Here is an 18,007-nt window from a genome sequence, read left to right as displayed (position 1 = left end):
TGGCCCACACCCCAGCCCCAGAAACCCGAGTCCTGTCCCTTTAAGGGTCCCACGTCCCGGGTCCGGAGTTCACTTCCAGGTCACGTCCCTTCTGGAAGCCGCAGGAACTACGTTTCCCGGTATGCTCCGCGGCAACCACAGCACCCTGCAGCCAATGAAAGCTCCGAGCGGAGGATCCATGGGGCGTGGCTACAGCGGCGAGGCGGAACTTCCGGCGTCCACGTCCGGGCGGTCATTTTGGGTGCTAGGCTGGGCTCCTCCGGGCAGAAGTTGACGGGGTGGGCGGCCGCGACCAAGAGGCCGGCCAGGCGGGCGCCTGAAGGCGAGCGGGGCTCAGCGGTGCCGCGGTTACAGTCGGCGCCGGGGTCGGCGGAAGGGGCGGCCGCCTCGCTGACGGCCGGTGAGTGATCCCAAGGGTGGCGGGAGACCGGGCCGGGGCTCGAACCCGGGGCCTGCAGCCGCCAAGCCGGCTCCGGGGTGTAGCGGGGTGCCTGTGGCCGCGGATGCGGGAGCTGGAGGGAGATCTGCACCCACTGGGGACCCACACGGGAGCCTGCACCCACCTGGGGACACACACGGAGCCTGCACCCACTGGGGACCCCACACACGGAGCCTGCACCCACTGGGGACCCCACACACGGAGCCTGCACCCACTGGGGACCCCACACATGGAGCCTGCACCCACTGGGGACCCCACACACGGAGTCTGCACCCACTGGGACCCCACACACGGAGCCTGCACCCACGGGGGACCCCACACACGGAGCCTGCACCCACTGGGGACCCCACACATGGAGCCTGCACCCACTGGGGACCCCACACATGGAGCCTGCACCCACTGGGACCCCACACATGGAGCCTGCACCCACTGGGGACCCCACACACGGAGCCTGCACCCACTGGGGACCCCACACACGGAGCCTGCACCCACTGGGGACCCCACACATGGAGTCTGCACCCACTGGGGACCCCACACATGGAGCCTGCACCCACTGGGACCCCACACATGGAGCCTGCACCCACGGGGGACCCCACACACGGAGTCTGCACCCACTGGGGACCCCACACACGGAGCCTGCACCCACTGGGACCCCACACACGGAGCCTGCACCCACTGGGGACCCCACACATGGAGCCTGCACCCACTGGGGACCCCACACATGGAGTCTGCACCCATTGGGGACCCCACACATGGAGCCTGCACCCACTGGGGACCCCACACACGGAGTCTGCACCCACTGGGACCCCACACACGGAGTCTGCACCCACTGGGGACCCCACACATGGAGCCTGCACCCACTGGGACCCCACACATGGAGCCTGCACCCACGGGGGACCCCACACACGGAGCCTGCACCCACTGGGGACCCCACACACGGAGCCTGCACCCACTGGGGACCCCACACACGGAGCCTGCACCCACTGGGGACCCCACACACGGAGCCTGCACCCACTGGGGACCCCACACATGGAGTCTGCACCCACTGGGGACCCCACACACGGAGCCTGCACCCACTGGGGACCCCACACGGGAGCCGGCACCCATTGGGGACCCCACACACGGAGCCTGCACCCACGGGGGACCCCACACACGGAGCCTGCACCCACTGGGGACCCCACACACGGAGCCTGCACCCACTGGGGACCCCACACACGGAGCCTGCACCCACTGGGACCCCACACATGGAGCCTGCACCCACGGGGGACCCCACACACGGAGCCTGCACCCACTGGGGACCCCACACACGGAGCCTGCACCCACTGGGGACCCCACACACGGAGCCTGCACCCACTGGGGACCCCACACATGGAGTCTGCACCCACTGGGGACCCCACACACGGAGCCTGCACCCACTGGGGACCCCACACGGGAGCCGGCACCCATTGGGGACCCCACACACGGAGCCTGCACCCACGGGGGACCCCACACACGGAGCCTGCACCCACTGGGGACCCCACACACGGAGCCTGCACCCACTGGGGACCCCACACACGGAGCCTGCACCCACTGGGACCCCACACATGGAGCCTGCACCCACTGGGGACCCCACACACGGAGCCTGCACCCACTGGGGACCCCACACTGAGAGGCGGCACCCCCGGGCTCAGCCTGTGGCAACAGCGCAAAGAGCAGCGGCCCCGGGGTCCCTGTGCAGGGGCTGTGCTGGCGACCTGCCCCTGGTGTCCCCAAGGTGTTTCCCTGTCTCCGGCCCCCCAGCACCTCGGAGAAAGCCCTGCCCGGGGTCTGGAGCCGGGTGTTGTCTGTCACACACACATCAGCTCCGGAATTGAGGAAGGGACTTTAGATTCATCCAGGAAAAGAAAGGGACTTTAGATTCATCCAGGAAAGTGGAGACACGCGCTGCAGTGTGCTGGGCCTCATTCCCCCAGGTCGGGAGTACCAAGGTGCAGACGTCCTTGGGGGTAAAGCCAGCTGGCTGCCTGGAGGAAGTTAAAGCTAATTTATTGATTTACTTTTATTATTATTATTATTATTATTATTTTTTTTTTTGTTGAATAGATCAGAGAGAAATGGAAAGAGGAGGGGAAGACAGAGAGGGGGAGAGAAAGACAGACACCTGCAGACCTGCCTCACCACCTGTGAAGCGACTCCCCTGCAGGTGGGGAGCCGGGGACTCAAACTGGGATCCTTAGGCTGGTCCCTGCGCTTTGTGCCACCTGCGCTTAACCAGCTGCGCTATCTCCCAACTCCAGCAAAGTGGATTTTTAATGCATATAACTTGTTACCTACTGTGTCTGTTACACTACTAGCCAATGACATGACCTTCTCCAGAGAAATGACAAATAAATATTTTAAATAAATATTTTAGGAGTCAGGGTAGATAGTATAATGGTTATGCAAAGAGGCTCTCATGCCTGAGGCTCCAAAGTCCCAGGTTCAATCCCCTGTACCACCATAAACCAGAACTGAACAGTGCTCTGGTAATTTAAAAAATAAAAAAATAAAATTTTTTATTATCTTCATTTATTTATTGGGTAGAGACAACCAGAATTGAAAGGAGGGGAGATAGGGAGGGAGAGAGACAGAGAGGTACCTGTAGATCTGCTTCACCACTTGCAAAGCTTTCCCCCTGCAGGTGGCGACCAGTTTCTTGTGCACTGTCTACTATTATTATTATTTACCAGAGCACTGTTCAGCTCTGGCTTACAGTAGTGTGGGGGATTGAACCTGGGACTTTGGAGCCTGGAGCACGAGTGTCTCTTTGCAGAACCATTATGCTGTCTACCCCCACCCAAGCCTTTTTATTTCATTTACCTTTTTTTTTTTAATATTTTATTTTATTTATTCCCTTTTGTTGCCCTTGTTGTTTTATTGTCGTAGTTGTCGTTGTTGGATAGGACAGAGAGAAATGGAGAGAGGAGGGGAAGACAGAGAGGAGGAGAGACAGACACCTGCAGACCTGCTTTACCGCCTGTGAAGTGACTCCCCTGCAGGTGGGGAGCCGGAGTTCGAACCGGGATCCTTATGCCGGTCCTTGTGCTTTGCACCACCTGCACTTAACCCGCTGCGCTACAGCCCGACTCCCTTTTTTTTTTTTTTAATCTTTATTTATTTACTGGATAGAGACAGCCAGAAGTCAAGGAGTGGGGGATAGAGAGGATGAGAGACAGAGAGACACCTGCAGCACTGCTTCACCACTTGTGAAGCTTTTCCTCTGTAGGTAGAAACTGGGGACTCAAACCTGGGTCCTTGCGCATTCAACCAGGTGCACCACCACCTGGCCCCCTCATTTACTTTTTTATTGAAGGAGTTAGGAAAAGAGCAGGAGACTATTGGCTGTCCTGGAGGCGAAGGCGTGAGGTTTAGACCCCAGGAGGGAGACGGTCTTACCCAGGCCATGGCAGACGCCTGCCCCTGCTGCAGCGGGCCATTCAACAGAGGCCAAGCAGTAGAAATGCCAGTCTCCCTCTCCCTTTTCCCTTAAGTTCAAATGCTAACAACTCCTCCCCCCAACCCCCCAGCTTACTTCTCACTGCTGTAGAGAGTAGGAATCCCAGGTCAGGAAGGCCACCAGCATTGCTAGGTTCTGTATCTGAGGAGAACCTGCCTCCTTATTCATCGGCAAGGACCTAGCCTGAACAGCCTTGATAATCATCCTAAATATGAACTCTTCAGAATTCTCAGAAGAGCCCAGCCATTCATTGCTTAAAACGTGCCAAGTTCTGCTTTTGGACTTAAGTTGCGTCCATGCTCCAGCAGCTTCCTTCCCTCTCTGGTTGTTTATTATTATTACTTTTAAACACTTTAAAGAAGCTTTTTTTTCTTTTTTTTTTTTTTGTCTTTATTCATTAAAATTTTTTTTTTTATCTTTTCTTATTGGATAGAGACAGCCAGAAATCAAGAGGAAAGGGGGGGATAGAGAGGAAGAGAGACAGACGCCTGCAGCACTGCTTCACCACTCGTGAAGCTTTCCCCTTGCAGGTGGGGACCGGGCACTCAGACCTGGGTCTCAACCAGGTGTACCACCACCCGGCCCCCAGTCTTTATTCATTTATTGAATAGAGACAACCAAAAATCGAAAGGGAAGAGGGAGAGGGAGAGAAACAGACCACCTACAGTTCTGCTTCACCACTTGAGAAGCTTTCCCCCTGCATGTGGGGACCAGGGGCTCGAACCCAGGTCCTTGTGCACTGTAACGTGTGCTCAACCAGATGTGTCTAGAGAAGGAGACCAGAAAGTGAAAGGTAGAGAGAGCCCAGAGCCCTGCCCAGCTCTGACTGATGGTGGTGCTGGGGACTGAACATGGGACCTCAGAGACTCAGGCATGAATTTTTTTTTTTTTTTTTGCAGAATGATGATGCTGTCTCCCCAGCCCTGAGTGGTAATTCTTTTTTTTTTTTTTTAATAATTTATTTCTTTATTGGGGAATTAATGTTTTACATTCAACAGTAAATACAATAGTTTGTACATGTATAACATTCCCCAGTTTCCCATTTAACAATACAACCCCCACTATGTCATTCATCATCTTTCATGGACCTGTATTCTCCCCAGGGTGGTAATTCTTGACTAAAACTTTTGGCGATGCCAGGAAATCAAAATGTTGGTTAAGTTTCTCCACTACTTGTGTATACGTGTGTGTTTTCAGTGGATCACGTGGTATTGCTCTTGTATGTTTGCCTTTTACCCACAGCTTCCCAAACTGAATATTCCCTGAGCTGTTAGTGCAGTGGCAGCATTTTATTGGTTTATTTTTCGCTTCATTGCTCTCCCTAGCCTTGGGATTTCCTGAGTGATTAGAGTGAACATTTCTCTTGTCATAATACTGAGTAAGCCAGGCCTGGCTGCCAGGGAAACCAGCACAAATAGTGGGTGGACCTTTTCAGCCCTACCCCTTGATTTTTCTGGGAGTGGAGAGGGGCCAGTGAGGCTCTCAGTTCCCTTGCCAGTGATCTCTTCTGTCATGTCTGTGTAATGAGCCCCATAAAGACCTTTGCAGGTGCCTAGGAGAGCGTCCAGGCTGGGGAACCAGAGTGCTTGTCACGCTGGAGCTGTCTGAGGGACTGGGGCACCTTTGACCTCGTGAGTAAAGGGGATTTCCTGTGTTCCAGGCATTGAACCCAGGGCCACACACATGTGAAGCATGCTCTCTGCTCCTGAGTCTTCCACCCCCCCCACCCTATCTGTTTATCTCTTTTAATTTTATTATTATTATTTTTAAGATTTAAGTAATTCTTTTTTCTTTTTAAAAATATTTTATTGATTTATTCCTTTTGTTGCCCTTGCTATTTTATTGTTGTAGTTGTTATTGATGTTGTCGTTGGATAGGACAGAGAGAAATGGAGAGAGGAGGGCAAGACGGGGAGAGAAAGATAGACACCTGCAGACCTGCTTCACCGCTTGTGAAGCAGTTCCCCCCGCAGGTGGGGAGCCGGGGGCTCGAACCCGCTTTGCACTACGTGCGCTTAACCGCTGCGCTACTGCTTGACTCCCAGTAATTCTTTTCTTATTTATTTACTTTTTATTTTATCTTTTTACCAGAGCACCTGGGAATTGAACCTGGGACACTAGAGCCTCAGTCATGAGTCTTTTAATTATATTCTGTTTTATATACTAAGACTCCCACCATCTCCTGGGTGTGTGTGTGTGTGTTTTCAAAGACTTATCAATGGCAGCTTTTGAACTGAGCAGTGCTAGATGCATACCTGTATTTCACAGGATGGACGTGGGCTTTCCCCCCTGCAAGTCCTGAGTAGTTTTAGGCCACGAAGCTTTGCTCATGTTTCTGTTGTTGGCTCTTAAACTTTCATCCCCAAAGTACGTCGACTTCTGCTGCTTCCTTTTCTGGATCCTGAAACTCTTGGCTGTATCAACACTCCTATGAGACTGAGAATTTCCTTGCTGAGCAGTACAATAAATCTGGCTGCGGGTAGATAGCACAGTGGTTATGTAAAGATGTTGTCCTTTCTGAGGCTCCATAATTGGATGTTCAATCTCCGCACCACCATAAACTACAGCTGAGCAGTGTTCTGGTAAAAATCATAATCAGTCAATCAATCAGTTAGTCTGGAAACAAAATGCACGCATATTTTCCTGAGATAGTTCAGACGGGCTGGGAGTCTCAGGGACTACTTAAGCTGGCATCTTTGAAAGTGGTATGATGTGTTTGGGCTGATGGCACCGTCATCTCTGTTCACAGATAGGAGCAGCAAGTCCTGTATGTTCTTTCCCAAGAAGCCAGAATCCTGTGTACTGTTCTGATCCTGGTGAGCACATTTGACTCCTTTTGCTTGTTTCTGTTTTGACTTTTGGGACAACCCTGAACTCATCTCGTGTAGTGTTTCTTGAGTTTTTCATCTTTTGTACTCATTTTCAGGGACAATGCTGCCTCCCAGTCCTTTTTTTTTTTTGCCTGACAGACAAGGAAAATATCAAAAATATCTTCTTTTCCATATAAAAATCTCTGGACTCCAAGTTCCCTTTAGAATGTTTAATCTTTTTTCAACTTTACAGTCTTTTTTTTTGTCTTCACTAGAGCACTACTCAGCTTTGGTTGATAGTGGTGTTAGGGATTAAACCTGGAACTTCAAGACCCACAGGCATGAAAGTTTTTTTTTTTTTTTTTTGCATCACCATTATGCTATTTCCCCAGCCTGGTTTACCTCTTAGAACTTATTTCCATAAGTCTTGGAATTTGACTTTCAGTGTTGTGCTAGCATGCTCTTGTAGGATACGAAAGAAATTACTGTATAAGTAACTACTCTAAGATGTTGCTCTGAAATTGGGTAATATCACTACAGAGAATTTGCCGAGAGAATATTACGTCTGGCTTTTTTCAGAACGTGAGGGTTTGTCTTAAGAGTTCAGTGGTGATTTTTTAAAAAAATTTCTTTATTGGGGAATTAATGGCTTACAGTTGACAGTAAAATATAATAGCTCATACATGCGTAACATTTCCCAGTTTTCCACATAACAATCCAACCTCCACTGGGTCCTCTACCGTCATGTTCAAGGAACTGACAGTGGTGATTTGAATAAATTTTTTCTGTGCCTGGACCAGACTGTGCAGGTCCTGATTCATGCAAGGCTTACACTCTGCATCTGAACCATAACTCTGACTGATGTTGATTTAGATTCTAAGCCGGCTTTAAGGCTTTTATTTTTGAACCATAATGACTGAAGAATGTTTCAAATGGAGGAAAAATGAACTGAGGGATTCATTGAATTGAGGGGATGCACATGGCCTTTGAGCAGAATCTCTAAATTCTTTTTTTTTTTTTAAATATTTATTTATTTTCCCTTTTGTTGCCCTTGTTGTTTAACATTGTTGTGGTATTGATGTCGTTGTTGTTGGACAGAGAGAAATGGAGAGAGGAGGGGAAGACAGAGGGGAGAGAGAAAGACAGACACCTGCAGACCTGCTTCACCACCTGTGAAGAGACTCCCCTGCAGGTGGGGAACCAGGGGCTCGAACCGGGATCCTTACGCCGGTCCTTGCGCTTAACCCGCTGCGCCACCGCCTGACTCCCAGAATCTCTAAATTCTTAGTAGCCTTTTCATCTAGTACACTTAGGTGGCATGGATTGCTGATTCTAAATTGATGAATCATTCTATGGATGGTAAGTCATGTCAAATAAATTATGTTGCTCTTGTAGCGGAAGAAAAAAAAAATCCCTTTCCATGCGTCTAGGTTCTGGAGATGAGATTTATCAAAGGGAGATTAACAAGAGGCAGTGTGCTGATAACTGAGTGATTCACCCACTTGGAAGAACTCAGTAATGAGTCACTGAATGATGTCTTTAAGATTTAGCCTTTTATTGCATCAAAATAAAAGAACAAGGAGTTTACATTATAAAGATGTGAGGGGATTTTAAAGCTCCAAGCGCTGTAAGCTGTGGAAAAGCATAAAGTACTCCTGGACAGGGCTGGGGGTTATGTACCTGGGAGAGCACACAGGTTAACATGGATCAGGACTCAGGTTCAAGTCCCTGGTCCCCACCTGCAGAAGGGAAACTTCAGGATCGGTGGGTCAGTGCTGCAGGTATCTGTCTCTATTTAACAGTCCCCCTCCCAGCCCCAGGTGGAGTCATTCTGCAGGCATCGAGCCCCAGGGATAAGCCTGGTGGCAAAATAAACACAAACAAAAACCAGGGCAGGGAGATAGTACAGTGTTGTGTGAAACAGACCCAACACCCGGCGTGCACACGGCACCATTATCAGAACTGAGCAGTGCTCTGGTCAAAAGATAAAGGTAATGGAATCACTGGATCTAGAGGGCTATGTGCAGGGGCTCCGCAGCTCCAGTGTTTTTTGTCTTCATGGCCACGACGCTCCTCCAAGCAGGAGTATTTATAGTCCTCGTGTTGTAAACGCTTCTGCTCTCAGCCAGGTAAGTTGCCCTCTCGGAAGCCTTCTTGCTGCATTGCTGATTGTCTTGTGTCTGCAGCTCAGAATAACCCTCATGTTGGAGTGGTGCTGTGATACTCTGTAGGCATTTGCCTTTAATTTACTGGAAACACGACTGCTCATGTCGGAGGCATAGCTATTCAGTGAGATTCTGTTACCTAATGAGTTGAGACCCTTCATGTCTTTTCTAAGCTGTTAATTCTTTATATGCCATACATAAGCGTGTAGTGACTTCTCTAGAGAGTCCCTTGAATAGGTCTCTATTACGTGAAGTAGTGGACCTGTTGAATTGCTCCCACTAGAAAATTAGCATCTCTGCAACGTCTGCTCATAGCCTAGAAAGTACCCTTGATGCACCTGTTGTGTCTTCTCAAGAAGTCATGTATTTTGGAGATAGCCTTTGTGTGTGCTGGAGTTGTCCTCTGCTGCCCCCTCCATTTCCTGGCTGACATTTTTCATGTCAGGTGATGTCTTTGTGCAGATCAGCAAACTGCGATTACAGGGTGATTTTTACAGAGTGAAGACTACCTTCATCTGCTTAAACTTCCTGAGTAGATACAACACACGGGTTTTATTTGCTGCTTTCTTTTACTTGCCATCGGGACTGAGAACTGACTGCCTCACTCTAGGAGTGAGACACGGTTGGTGCTCAGGCCTTCTGTATTTCCACATCCAGCCCTGCATAAATATCTCCTTACACTGGTTGAGTGGGTGCTACGTCAACAAAATAATGAAAACAAAAACAAAGGTCATTTTCAAAAGCCACGTTAACTAGTGAGCACCACCAGTGTTTGTGTGGCCATGATTATACATCGGTTGGTAAAAACGGGGGTGGGGGATGTGATGTGAACTTTACATTTTAATCCATAGCTATCAAGAATCCACGGTTTGTCGCCGTGTGAAGTAAGCCTCACATTGAGCTGTAGAATCACTTTTCTCTGAGTGTGTCCTGTGTCCTGGCTGTGAAACTGACAGTGTCTGACTCATACTACCTCTGTGAGTGATTAGGAAACCAGACAACATGCACAGTACAGTTGCCTTCAGGTGTTGGAAAAGTCTGGGGCATAACCTGTGGGGAAAACTAGGACATTGTTTGCAATGTACTCAAAGGCCTACTTTCTTCCCTTTTTTCTTTTTCTTTTTATTGAGAGGGTTAATGCTTTACAGTGCAGTCATTGAGACATGAATATAATTTCATTTTTTAAAGATAATATATATATATATTCATTTATTAACGAAAGGGATAGGAGTAAAGAGAGAACCACACATGTGATGCCAGGGATTGAACTCAGGACCTCATGCTTGAGAGTCCAACACTATTCACTGTGCCACCTCCTGGACCACAACATGCGCATAATTTCATTATGCATCAGGACCCCAAAGTTCCTTTCTGTCTCACTCTCCCTTACTGCCCATGGTCCTTTGCTTTGATGCAGTACACCACTCAAAAGGCTTTGCTTTTCCCTGAGCACTATGCTGAATGCACTTCTTGCTTCAGGACTGAGTGATTGTGCAGAACAGTCAGTTCTCAGCTGTACGTCACATACTGTGTGACTCCATGGGATGTTACTTTATTTGCAAGTGCTGCCTTTAGCAGTGATCCCTGTAACTTCTGAGACAGTGAGAGCTTACTGAAAAGCAGGGAGTGTGAAATGCCTCAACACAAGTCATCAGTTGCAGGCAAACCCCTGGAAGTGGGTGAGGCCCTTTTTAGGACTAAGGCTCCGCCCCCCCCCCCCCCCAATGCCTGGAGCCAGGACTCCAGTTCCCATTGCTGTTTGTTGCAGAAGGTCCAGTGTGGAGCTTACAGAACCACAGTGACCTACTCGTGTCAGCTCTGAGCCTGTTAAGGTCCAGCAAAGGGGTTTTTCTATGCATACTATCACATTGGGGCGGGACTTCCAGCATCCTCAGCCTGGTGATCACTTTGACGGCCCTCAGGTCTTTTTGCTGGATCACCATCTGCAGAGCAAGGGATCCGAACCAAGGTGACGGAATCGAATCGAGAAGGTGTGGGAGCGGTTGTCCCTACTGCACAGAGGTGACCTGAAGCCCGGGGCCTCTCTTGAGTCTGCCCCACTTTTCAGAATCCAATGGCGGCCACTGCACGGAAGGATCCAGCTCAGGTAAACAGCCATCCCCAGGGCCTGTGGGGGTAACTCTGAGGAAAAAGTTGTGGGTAAGGTCCGTGACCCTGTGAGCATCTTTATTCACACTGAGATGGACTTGCCTGTTGAGACCAAGTTGGCAGAAGCAATTCTCCAGCAAGGCATGACTAAAATTCTCCCAGGAGGTGGTATAAAGGAAGAGCAGATTAGAGACTGTAGCTTGGGTCACTGCAGGTGGCACAGTTGGCAAGAGTCAGCGCCAAGGGCTGAATCGCAGAGTTGAGACACTTCGCCCAAGGGATTCAGTCTTTGGCTACCACTGGGTGGAGGCACAGGGGACACCCACTGTTGCCACCTGCCTCTCTTGGGTCATCTCTGCCCACTGGTTCGATGCTGTCACAGTAAGCAGAGGGTGTCTGAGGGCTCTGGAAAAGGTCCAGACCAGGCTGGTGGTGATGCGGAGGCATCCCCTGTCTTGGTCATCGGTAATACGAGGGTGTTGTGGGCATGAGTGCCAGTCTGTACAAAGTGTTTGAAGATAGAAGCTTCACTTGTTGAGTTGAGGGTAGTGTGACTCCTTCTGACAGCAACAACAGAAAGGTGCAGGAGGCATGGCCAAGCCTCTTTTCTGGAGGTGACGGGAGCTAAGGCAGGTTTGGATCATAACAAGATGGAGGTGTTCTGCTCATGTCAAGGGAGAACAGATGGGGAGAACGAGGGAGGAAGCTACCCTAGTCAGTTCAGGGGAGATGGCTCTACGTTTACAGTACAGAGGTAGAAGTTACTTGATTTTGGATTCATAGAAGATAGTGGCCACTGTATTCTCCTTTTCTCCAGGCTGAAACATAACATTATTTCCAAGGTAAAGCCAGTTGAGTTTTTAGGGGTAGAATGATGGCGGGAATAGAAGTTGTCAGGGTGACTTCCAGAGTTTTTGTAACTTGCAGTTGGAGTCAAAAGTCAGTAGTAGGAGCAACTTTCATTGATGGTTTCAGTTTTGGTTTTGGTCATGTTGAGAGTCTGACATGTTTCAGAAACACAATGGAGGGCTCATGTGAGCAGCAGGATGTGTAGCCCTGGACATTGGAGGCAGGGTTCCACTTTAGACCCATCTGGCCAGTGGCAGGCTGTGGACAGTGTGTAGTTTTATATCAAAGGGGAATTGTCATGATGAAGTTGTCAACAGGCCTAGCATTCACCTGGTTGAGGATGTTATCCATCAAGAGGTAGCCGCAAAGTGAGGTTGAGCTGGTGTAGTGACTGGCAGGTGCCAGGGCTTCCAAGGGAAGAGTGGACCTGAGAGAGAGACATGAGAGCAACTGAGGTTGAGGCTCCTGCTCAGTCACTGTCACTGGACTCACCAGAATTGGATGAGGACCTTTTCTGGAGTCTGGGGTACTTCAGTCAGGTCGGCCCATGAGCTCAGGGCAAATGAACCACCCACTGGGCGTCAAAGGCTGAGATCTGTTCCTCGAAGTCTTTGTGTTAAAGTGTTAATCCCTAGTATCTCAGGAGGTGATTGCATTTGGAGATGATGATGATGGTGATAATGAGAGAAACAGACCAGAGCATTTCTCTGTCTTATGCAGTGCCAGAGATCAAGCCTGGCCCTCACAGACGAATATCCAGCGGTCTCCTCACTGAACCACTTTCTTGGCAGCTGGAGACAGATCTTCAAAGAGAGAGTTAGTTGAAATCAGGCCCGGATCCTGTGAGATATGTGTCCTTATAGGAATAGGCAATGGGGGGTGTTGACCAGAAGCCAGCTCCCCTCGCGGGGTGTGTGCCTTGCCACACTGGCAGCCTGTGGTCAGGCCCAATGCCCCATGGGAATGCCATGGCACTGGGGCAGCTCCAGTGTAGTGGTGTCCATCTGAAACCTTAAAGGAATCTGGGGAAGTACGTAGACACACAGAGACCAGGATTCAGAGGGAGATGACAGCCACCCTTATGGGACCAGGAAAGTTACCACAAAAGAAACCAACTCTACTGACACCTTAATTAGGAGGCTTTCTTTTCAATATCAGGAAAAGTTTTTTTTTGTTATGCTGTGTAGCATGTGAGACTTTGCTATAGCTTCCTGAACCAACACCCAGAGAGAGGACCACTGAGGCTGGACTTTGAGTAAGGGGTGAAGGAAAGAGAAGCTGTAACTGGAGAGAGGACAGGAAGTGTCACACAGGGGAGGAAGCTGACCTTGGGTCTCAGGCTAAGAGGGAGCCTTCACAGGGGACTCTGGCAGTCCTGTGGTGGCCTTGTTTCATTTCCCCACTGCTGTGTCCATCATAGGATGTGTGACATGGGGAGACACTCCTGGAGTGAACGGATGGTCCCTTGACCTTTCTTTACCAGGTATCCAAGAGTACAGGTTCACTCCATAGTATCTCCGGGAGCTGTCTGTCTGGTCAGGACTGGTGAGGTGTGTCAGAGCAGGCCCCCCCATTGAGGCACGACCAGTCATTAGTGGAGCCATGAGGTGAGGGTGACACCAGTGGTACCAGGGCATGCTGACTCCTTAATTGGGGAGCCTTGGAGGAAGATGAGCACGGGGCTGAAGTTGGGGGGAGGGGTGGAATGTGGTCCTCGAGAGAGGGGCTGCTTGTGGTTTCATCTCTCCCCATCATGGCAGGATAGTGTGACCTTTGAAGACGTGGTTGTGTACTTCTCCTGGGAGGAGTGGGGTCTCCTTGATGAGGCTCAGAGATGCCTGTACCACGATGTGATGCTGGACAACTTTGCGCTCGTGACCTCACTGGGTAAGACCCTCACACTCACCCTGGTGCCCCAGGCTAGACTCTACTCCTTTGCCTTTCTTCTTGGGTCATGTGGTTGTCCCACTCAGGACACAGGTGCCCTTTCTTTCCCAGCTCTCTGGGCAGGCACTATGGTTGGTCAGGTTGGCCTGAGACTGCCCACTTCTCAGGCCTGCAGTCCCCGAGTCTGCTGCCCTGAAGCTTCATGGGAAAGCACTCCGAGTCGCAAGTGAGCTTGGTAGATCGTGCCTTGCTTTCTCTCTCCTTCTCCCTGGCTGGTTGACCGAGTCCAGGCCTTGGCATCTGTACCCAGGGTTCTGTTTGCCTTGCTGCCAGAAGCTGCCCTCACTGGTCAGGTGGCTATTTGGGGCACCTTGGACAGTTCTTCTAAGATACTCTCGTGAGGTTCTTTTTGCAGTGTTTGGGCTTGGTTTTAACCCAGTGTTTGGCACATGTTTTAACATGTGCTCTAGGTCAGGACCAGCCCCTCACTTGCTGTATCCTTGCTCAGGACATGCAGTTCCCAAGTGGTGGTTCATCTGTGGATTAGGGACGAGAGTCCTGGGTGCTTCCCAGGCTGGGCTGAGTAACTGACCCTGGTGGGTGGCAGCTGGGAGGGTCAGGCTGGGTTCCCGTCATGAACCTGTCCCCTGTCTGCCATGCCACCTCATTGCTACCTTTCCTTCCCCATTCTTGGTACTGCTTCTATTTCTCTCTCTCTCATCTACTTTCTGACTGTGTTCACATTTTTTTTTCTTTTTCTTTTTTTATATTTTATTTATTTATGAGAAAGATAGGAGGAAAGAGAGAAAGAACCAGAAATCACTCTGGTACATGAGCTGCTGGGGTTTGAACTTGGGACCTCGTGCTTGAGAGTCCAGTGCTCTATTCACTGCACCACCCCCAGGACCACTCTCCTCACAGTTGTTCCCCCACATTTCACCTTTTCTCTACTGGTTCCTCTCAGTTAATATTCCAGAACCCGCACAAGCTTGTGCAAGGAGTACACATGTGCTTATTCTTGAGACATGGTCTAGTCAGTTGTAGCTGACTTTTCCTGAGGTCTAGGCACAGCCTCCCACACAGCATTCCCACACCACCATCACCGTGGGAGAATGAACTGGAGACCCTGCCTCTTCCTGTGTCACTCTTGATACCTGTTGCCAAGCAGCCCATTTATCAGCCTGGTTCTCACGTCCTTTGTCTTGTAAACGACGCAGTGGACCCTGTGTCAGTGTTGCCCTTGTGACAGGGCTGCCTCGCCCCGCCAGGCGACTTGCCTTCACCAGCATTTCTTTACTTGCAGGTTGCTGGTTTGGAATGGAGGATGAAGAGAGACTTTCTGTGCAGACTGTTTCTGTAGAAAAAATGCCTCTGGGCAAAACTGCTTCCTCCTGTGAAAAGTGTATCCTGGTTGAGAGAGACACCCTGTACCTGACTGACTACCCAGGACTGCACTCTGGACAGAAAGCCTACATCTGTGAAGCATGTGGGAAGCAGTTCTGGTTCAGTCCGCACCTTCACCAGCACCAGAAACACAGTGAAGAGAAAAAGCCATTCCAGAGGGACATAGACAGGACCTCACTGGTGACGGGCTTCCAGTTCCATGTGCTGGAGAAGCCCTTCACCTGTGGGGACGTTGGGAAGGACATCCTGGCGATGCTGGGCCTTCTCCAGCACCAGGCCACTCTTAAAGGGACCAAGTCACACAGCAGCCTGCAGTGTGGGGAGGCCCCCCACAGTGGGAGGTGTGATCACAAGTGCAGTGAGTATGGCGACTGCTTCAGCTGCGAACACAAGCCATTTCAGGACCCGCAGCCTCACTCTGGAGAGCGTTACTGCGGTGGTGGTGGTGGCTGTGATGACGGTGAGAAGCCCTTCAGCCAGAGCTCTGCCCTCAGTAGCTGTCCGGCAGAGGACACAGGCACACCCTCTTACGAGTGCAGTGATTGTGGGCGATCCTTCAACCAAAGTTTCAAGCTCCTTCAGCACCAGAGAATCCACAATGGGGCCAGGCCTTACATATGCAGTGAATGCGGCAAAGCTTTCACCTACAAGTTCAGACTTGTCCAGCACCTGCAAACCCACATGAGAGTGAAGCCATATGAGTGTAGCGAGTGTGGGAAAGCCTTTAGCTACAGTTCCACACTCATTAAGCACCAGAGGGTGCACAGTGGGGTCAGGCCGTACAAATGTGCTGAGTGTGGCAACTCCTTTAGCCAGAGCTCCAACCTCATCCAGCACCAGAAAATCCACAGTGGAACGAGACCGTACAAGTGCAGTGAATGTGGAAAGACTTTCAGCTACAAATGCAAACTTCTCCAGCACCTGCGGATCCACACTGGAGAAAGGCCATATGAGTGCAGTGAGTGTGGCAAGTCCTTCAGCCACAGCTCCACTCTCAACCAGCACCAGAGGACCCACACTGGAGCCAGACCCTTTCAGTGCAGCGAGTGCGAGAAATCCTTTAGCCAGAAGTCCAACCTGATTCAGCACCGGCGAGTTCATACAGGAGAAAGGCCGTATGAGTGTGGGGAATGTGGAAAAGCATTCAGCCAAAGCTCCCACATCATTCAACACAGAAAATTGCACACCAGATAACAGCAATGCAAACAACAAAACAAACACTGGGAAAACCTTCATGTCTATTCATGTAAATAAACATGAAACTTAATGCAAGCCCAGATTTGTTTGATTCATGCAGCAAGTTTGGAAAGGCCTTCAGCTCAGGGTTTAACCTTTCTCAGCCCCGAAAAGTCCAGACAGGAAAGAGGCCTTAGACTTGCAGGGAGCATTATATTTCTTTGTTCAGTATGGTAGGCTTAGGTGTGAGAGCCCCGTGTCTGCAGCTGAACTGTACACATCTGAGCAATAGGAAGTTCCCTGAGTTACAGGCTTGTGGGAGCTTTGAAAAGTCTTGTTGCTGCCAGCCTGTTTGTTTTCTTCTCCAAATGAAGTCCCTGCTACTTTCTATCTCACTTCTGCCTCCAGGCAGAGCCTTGTCAGTGTGTGTTACCCTCTTACCCTAGTGGAACCAGAGGAAGCAGATATTTCTGTTCTTTTATCATTTTCTGGAGCACCAAGACTAAGTCTTCAGGGTGCCATTATTTCAGACCCGGTTTTGGCCAGGATCAGTGTGGGTACTGCTGGCAGCTTGACAAGAATGTTGATCTTTATGGTGTGGGCCCAGCTTGCATTGTGGCAAAGGTCCTTCTAGGAGAGGCAGTGAGGCTTTGGGTCCTAATCAGTAGCCTCGATGGCAAGATTTTTTTTAATTAAAAGATATATTCATATAAGGGGAAGGGTAGAACTTCACTTGTACCCATTCGATGTCATGGGTTGAACTCTAGACCTCTTTCTTGAGTTCACTGCTTCCCACTGTGCCACCTCCTGGGCTGCAATGAGAAGATTATTGTGGAGCCACACGTCATACTGAGGGAGGGTTGTCATGACAGGCTATGACATGATGTGGTAATTATCCTGTAGAGCTTCCTTGAGAAGTATAGATTGGTTTCCTTTCCCTACGATGCTACAAAATGCTGATCATCATTGCAGGAAGTCTGTTCCCTGGGTATTGTACAGGAATCACGTCCCTTTTTATCTAGAGGGCAAGTTTATTTTGTGTTTGGTTGTAAAACTGCAGGGGCCAGGATGAAACCACATCTAGACACGGGGTGATTAATACACACTGGAGGAGAAGCTACAAGTAGAGAGGATGTGCCTCTTCTAAACACAGTGTCCACAGTTCTCAGACTGACTGTGCAAGGAGGATGTGTCTACTCCAACCTGTAATCTCCTTGTAGTCAAAGCCATAGGAAAATAAAGCTGTTTTGGGGGTTCTGGTGGTGGCGCAGTGGGTTAAATGCATGTGGTGTAAAGCGCAAGGACTGGTGAAAGATCCCAGTTTGAGCCCCCAGCTCCCCACCTGCAGGGGGGTAGTAGCTTCACAAGTGGTGAAGCAGGTCTGCAGGTGTCTTTTTTTTTTTTAAGTGTGATACACTTTAATATTTAATATTTTAATAACTTACAGGAAAAAATAAAGCAGTAAGATAATTTGGTATGTTTTCCCTTGGAAACACTGACAAGTTATTACTGTTATTTTTTATTTTTTAAAAATAATTTCTTTATTGGGATTAATGGTTTACAGTCAACAGTAAAATACAATAGTTTGTACATGTGTAACTATCTTTTTTTAAAAAATATTTTTATTTCATTTTTGAGAGAGATGCAGAGAGAGACAGAATCACCAGAGCACTGCTCAGCTCTGGTTTATGGTG

General features: G+C 49.8%; 1 protein-coding gene across 2 annotated transcripts; it reads left to right on the top strand.

Moving 5' to 3' along the window:
- The first annotated feature begins 263 nt into the window (after positions 1–263).
- Positions 264–16,409, top strand: LOC103127836 (zinc finger protein 501-like). 2 transcript variants are annotated; one of them, XM_060176735.1, is made up of 5 exons: positions 264–400; positions 6,663–6,729; positions 10,811–10,995; positions 13,612–13,733; positions 15,037–16,409. In XM_060176735.1, the coding sequence occupies exons 4-5, from the start codon at positions 13,700–13,702 to the stop codon at positions 16,329–16,331; spliced, it is 1,329 nt and encodes a 442-aa protein (XP_060032718.1). In that variant the 5' UTR covers positions 264–400; positions 6,663–6,729; positions 10,811–10,995; positions 13,612–13,699; the 3' UTR covers positions 16,332–16,409. The 2 variants fall into 2 exon arrangements, with proteins under 2 accessions (XP_060032718.1, XP_016050563.1); XM_016195077.2 differs by having other exon boundaries at positions 13,607–13,733.
- The last annotated feature ends 1,598 nt before the right edge of the window (positions 16,410–18,007 follow it).

The sequence above is a fragment of the Erinaceus europaeus genome, chromosome 2 (assembly GCF_950295315.1).
Source record: "Erinaceus europaeus chromosome 2, mEriEur2.1, whole genome shotgun sequence".
NCBI lineage: Eukaryota > Metazoa > Chordata > Mammalia > Eulipotyphla > Erinaceidae > Erinaceus > Erinaceus europaeus.
This window is presented reverse-complemented; position numbering and strand designations above follow the sequence as displayed.

What these genes read in the sequence shown, in the direction of transcription:
- LOC103127836 (XM_016195077.2), top strand. Translation starts at nt 10,963, where the DNA reads ATGGCGGCCACTGCACGGAAGGATCCAGCTCAG. An exon ending in CACGGAAGGATCCAGCTCAG is followed by an intron (nt 10,996 to 13,606) that starts GTAAACAGCCAT and finishes CCATCATGGCAG; the next exon opens with GATAGTGTGACCTTTGAAGA. An exon ending in TGCGCTCGTGACCTCACTGG is followed by an intron (nt 13,734 to 15,036) that starts GTAAGACCCTCA and finishes CTTTACTTGCAG; the next exon opens with GTTGCTGGTTTGGAATGGAG.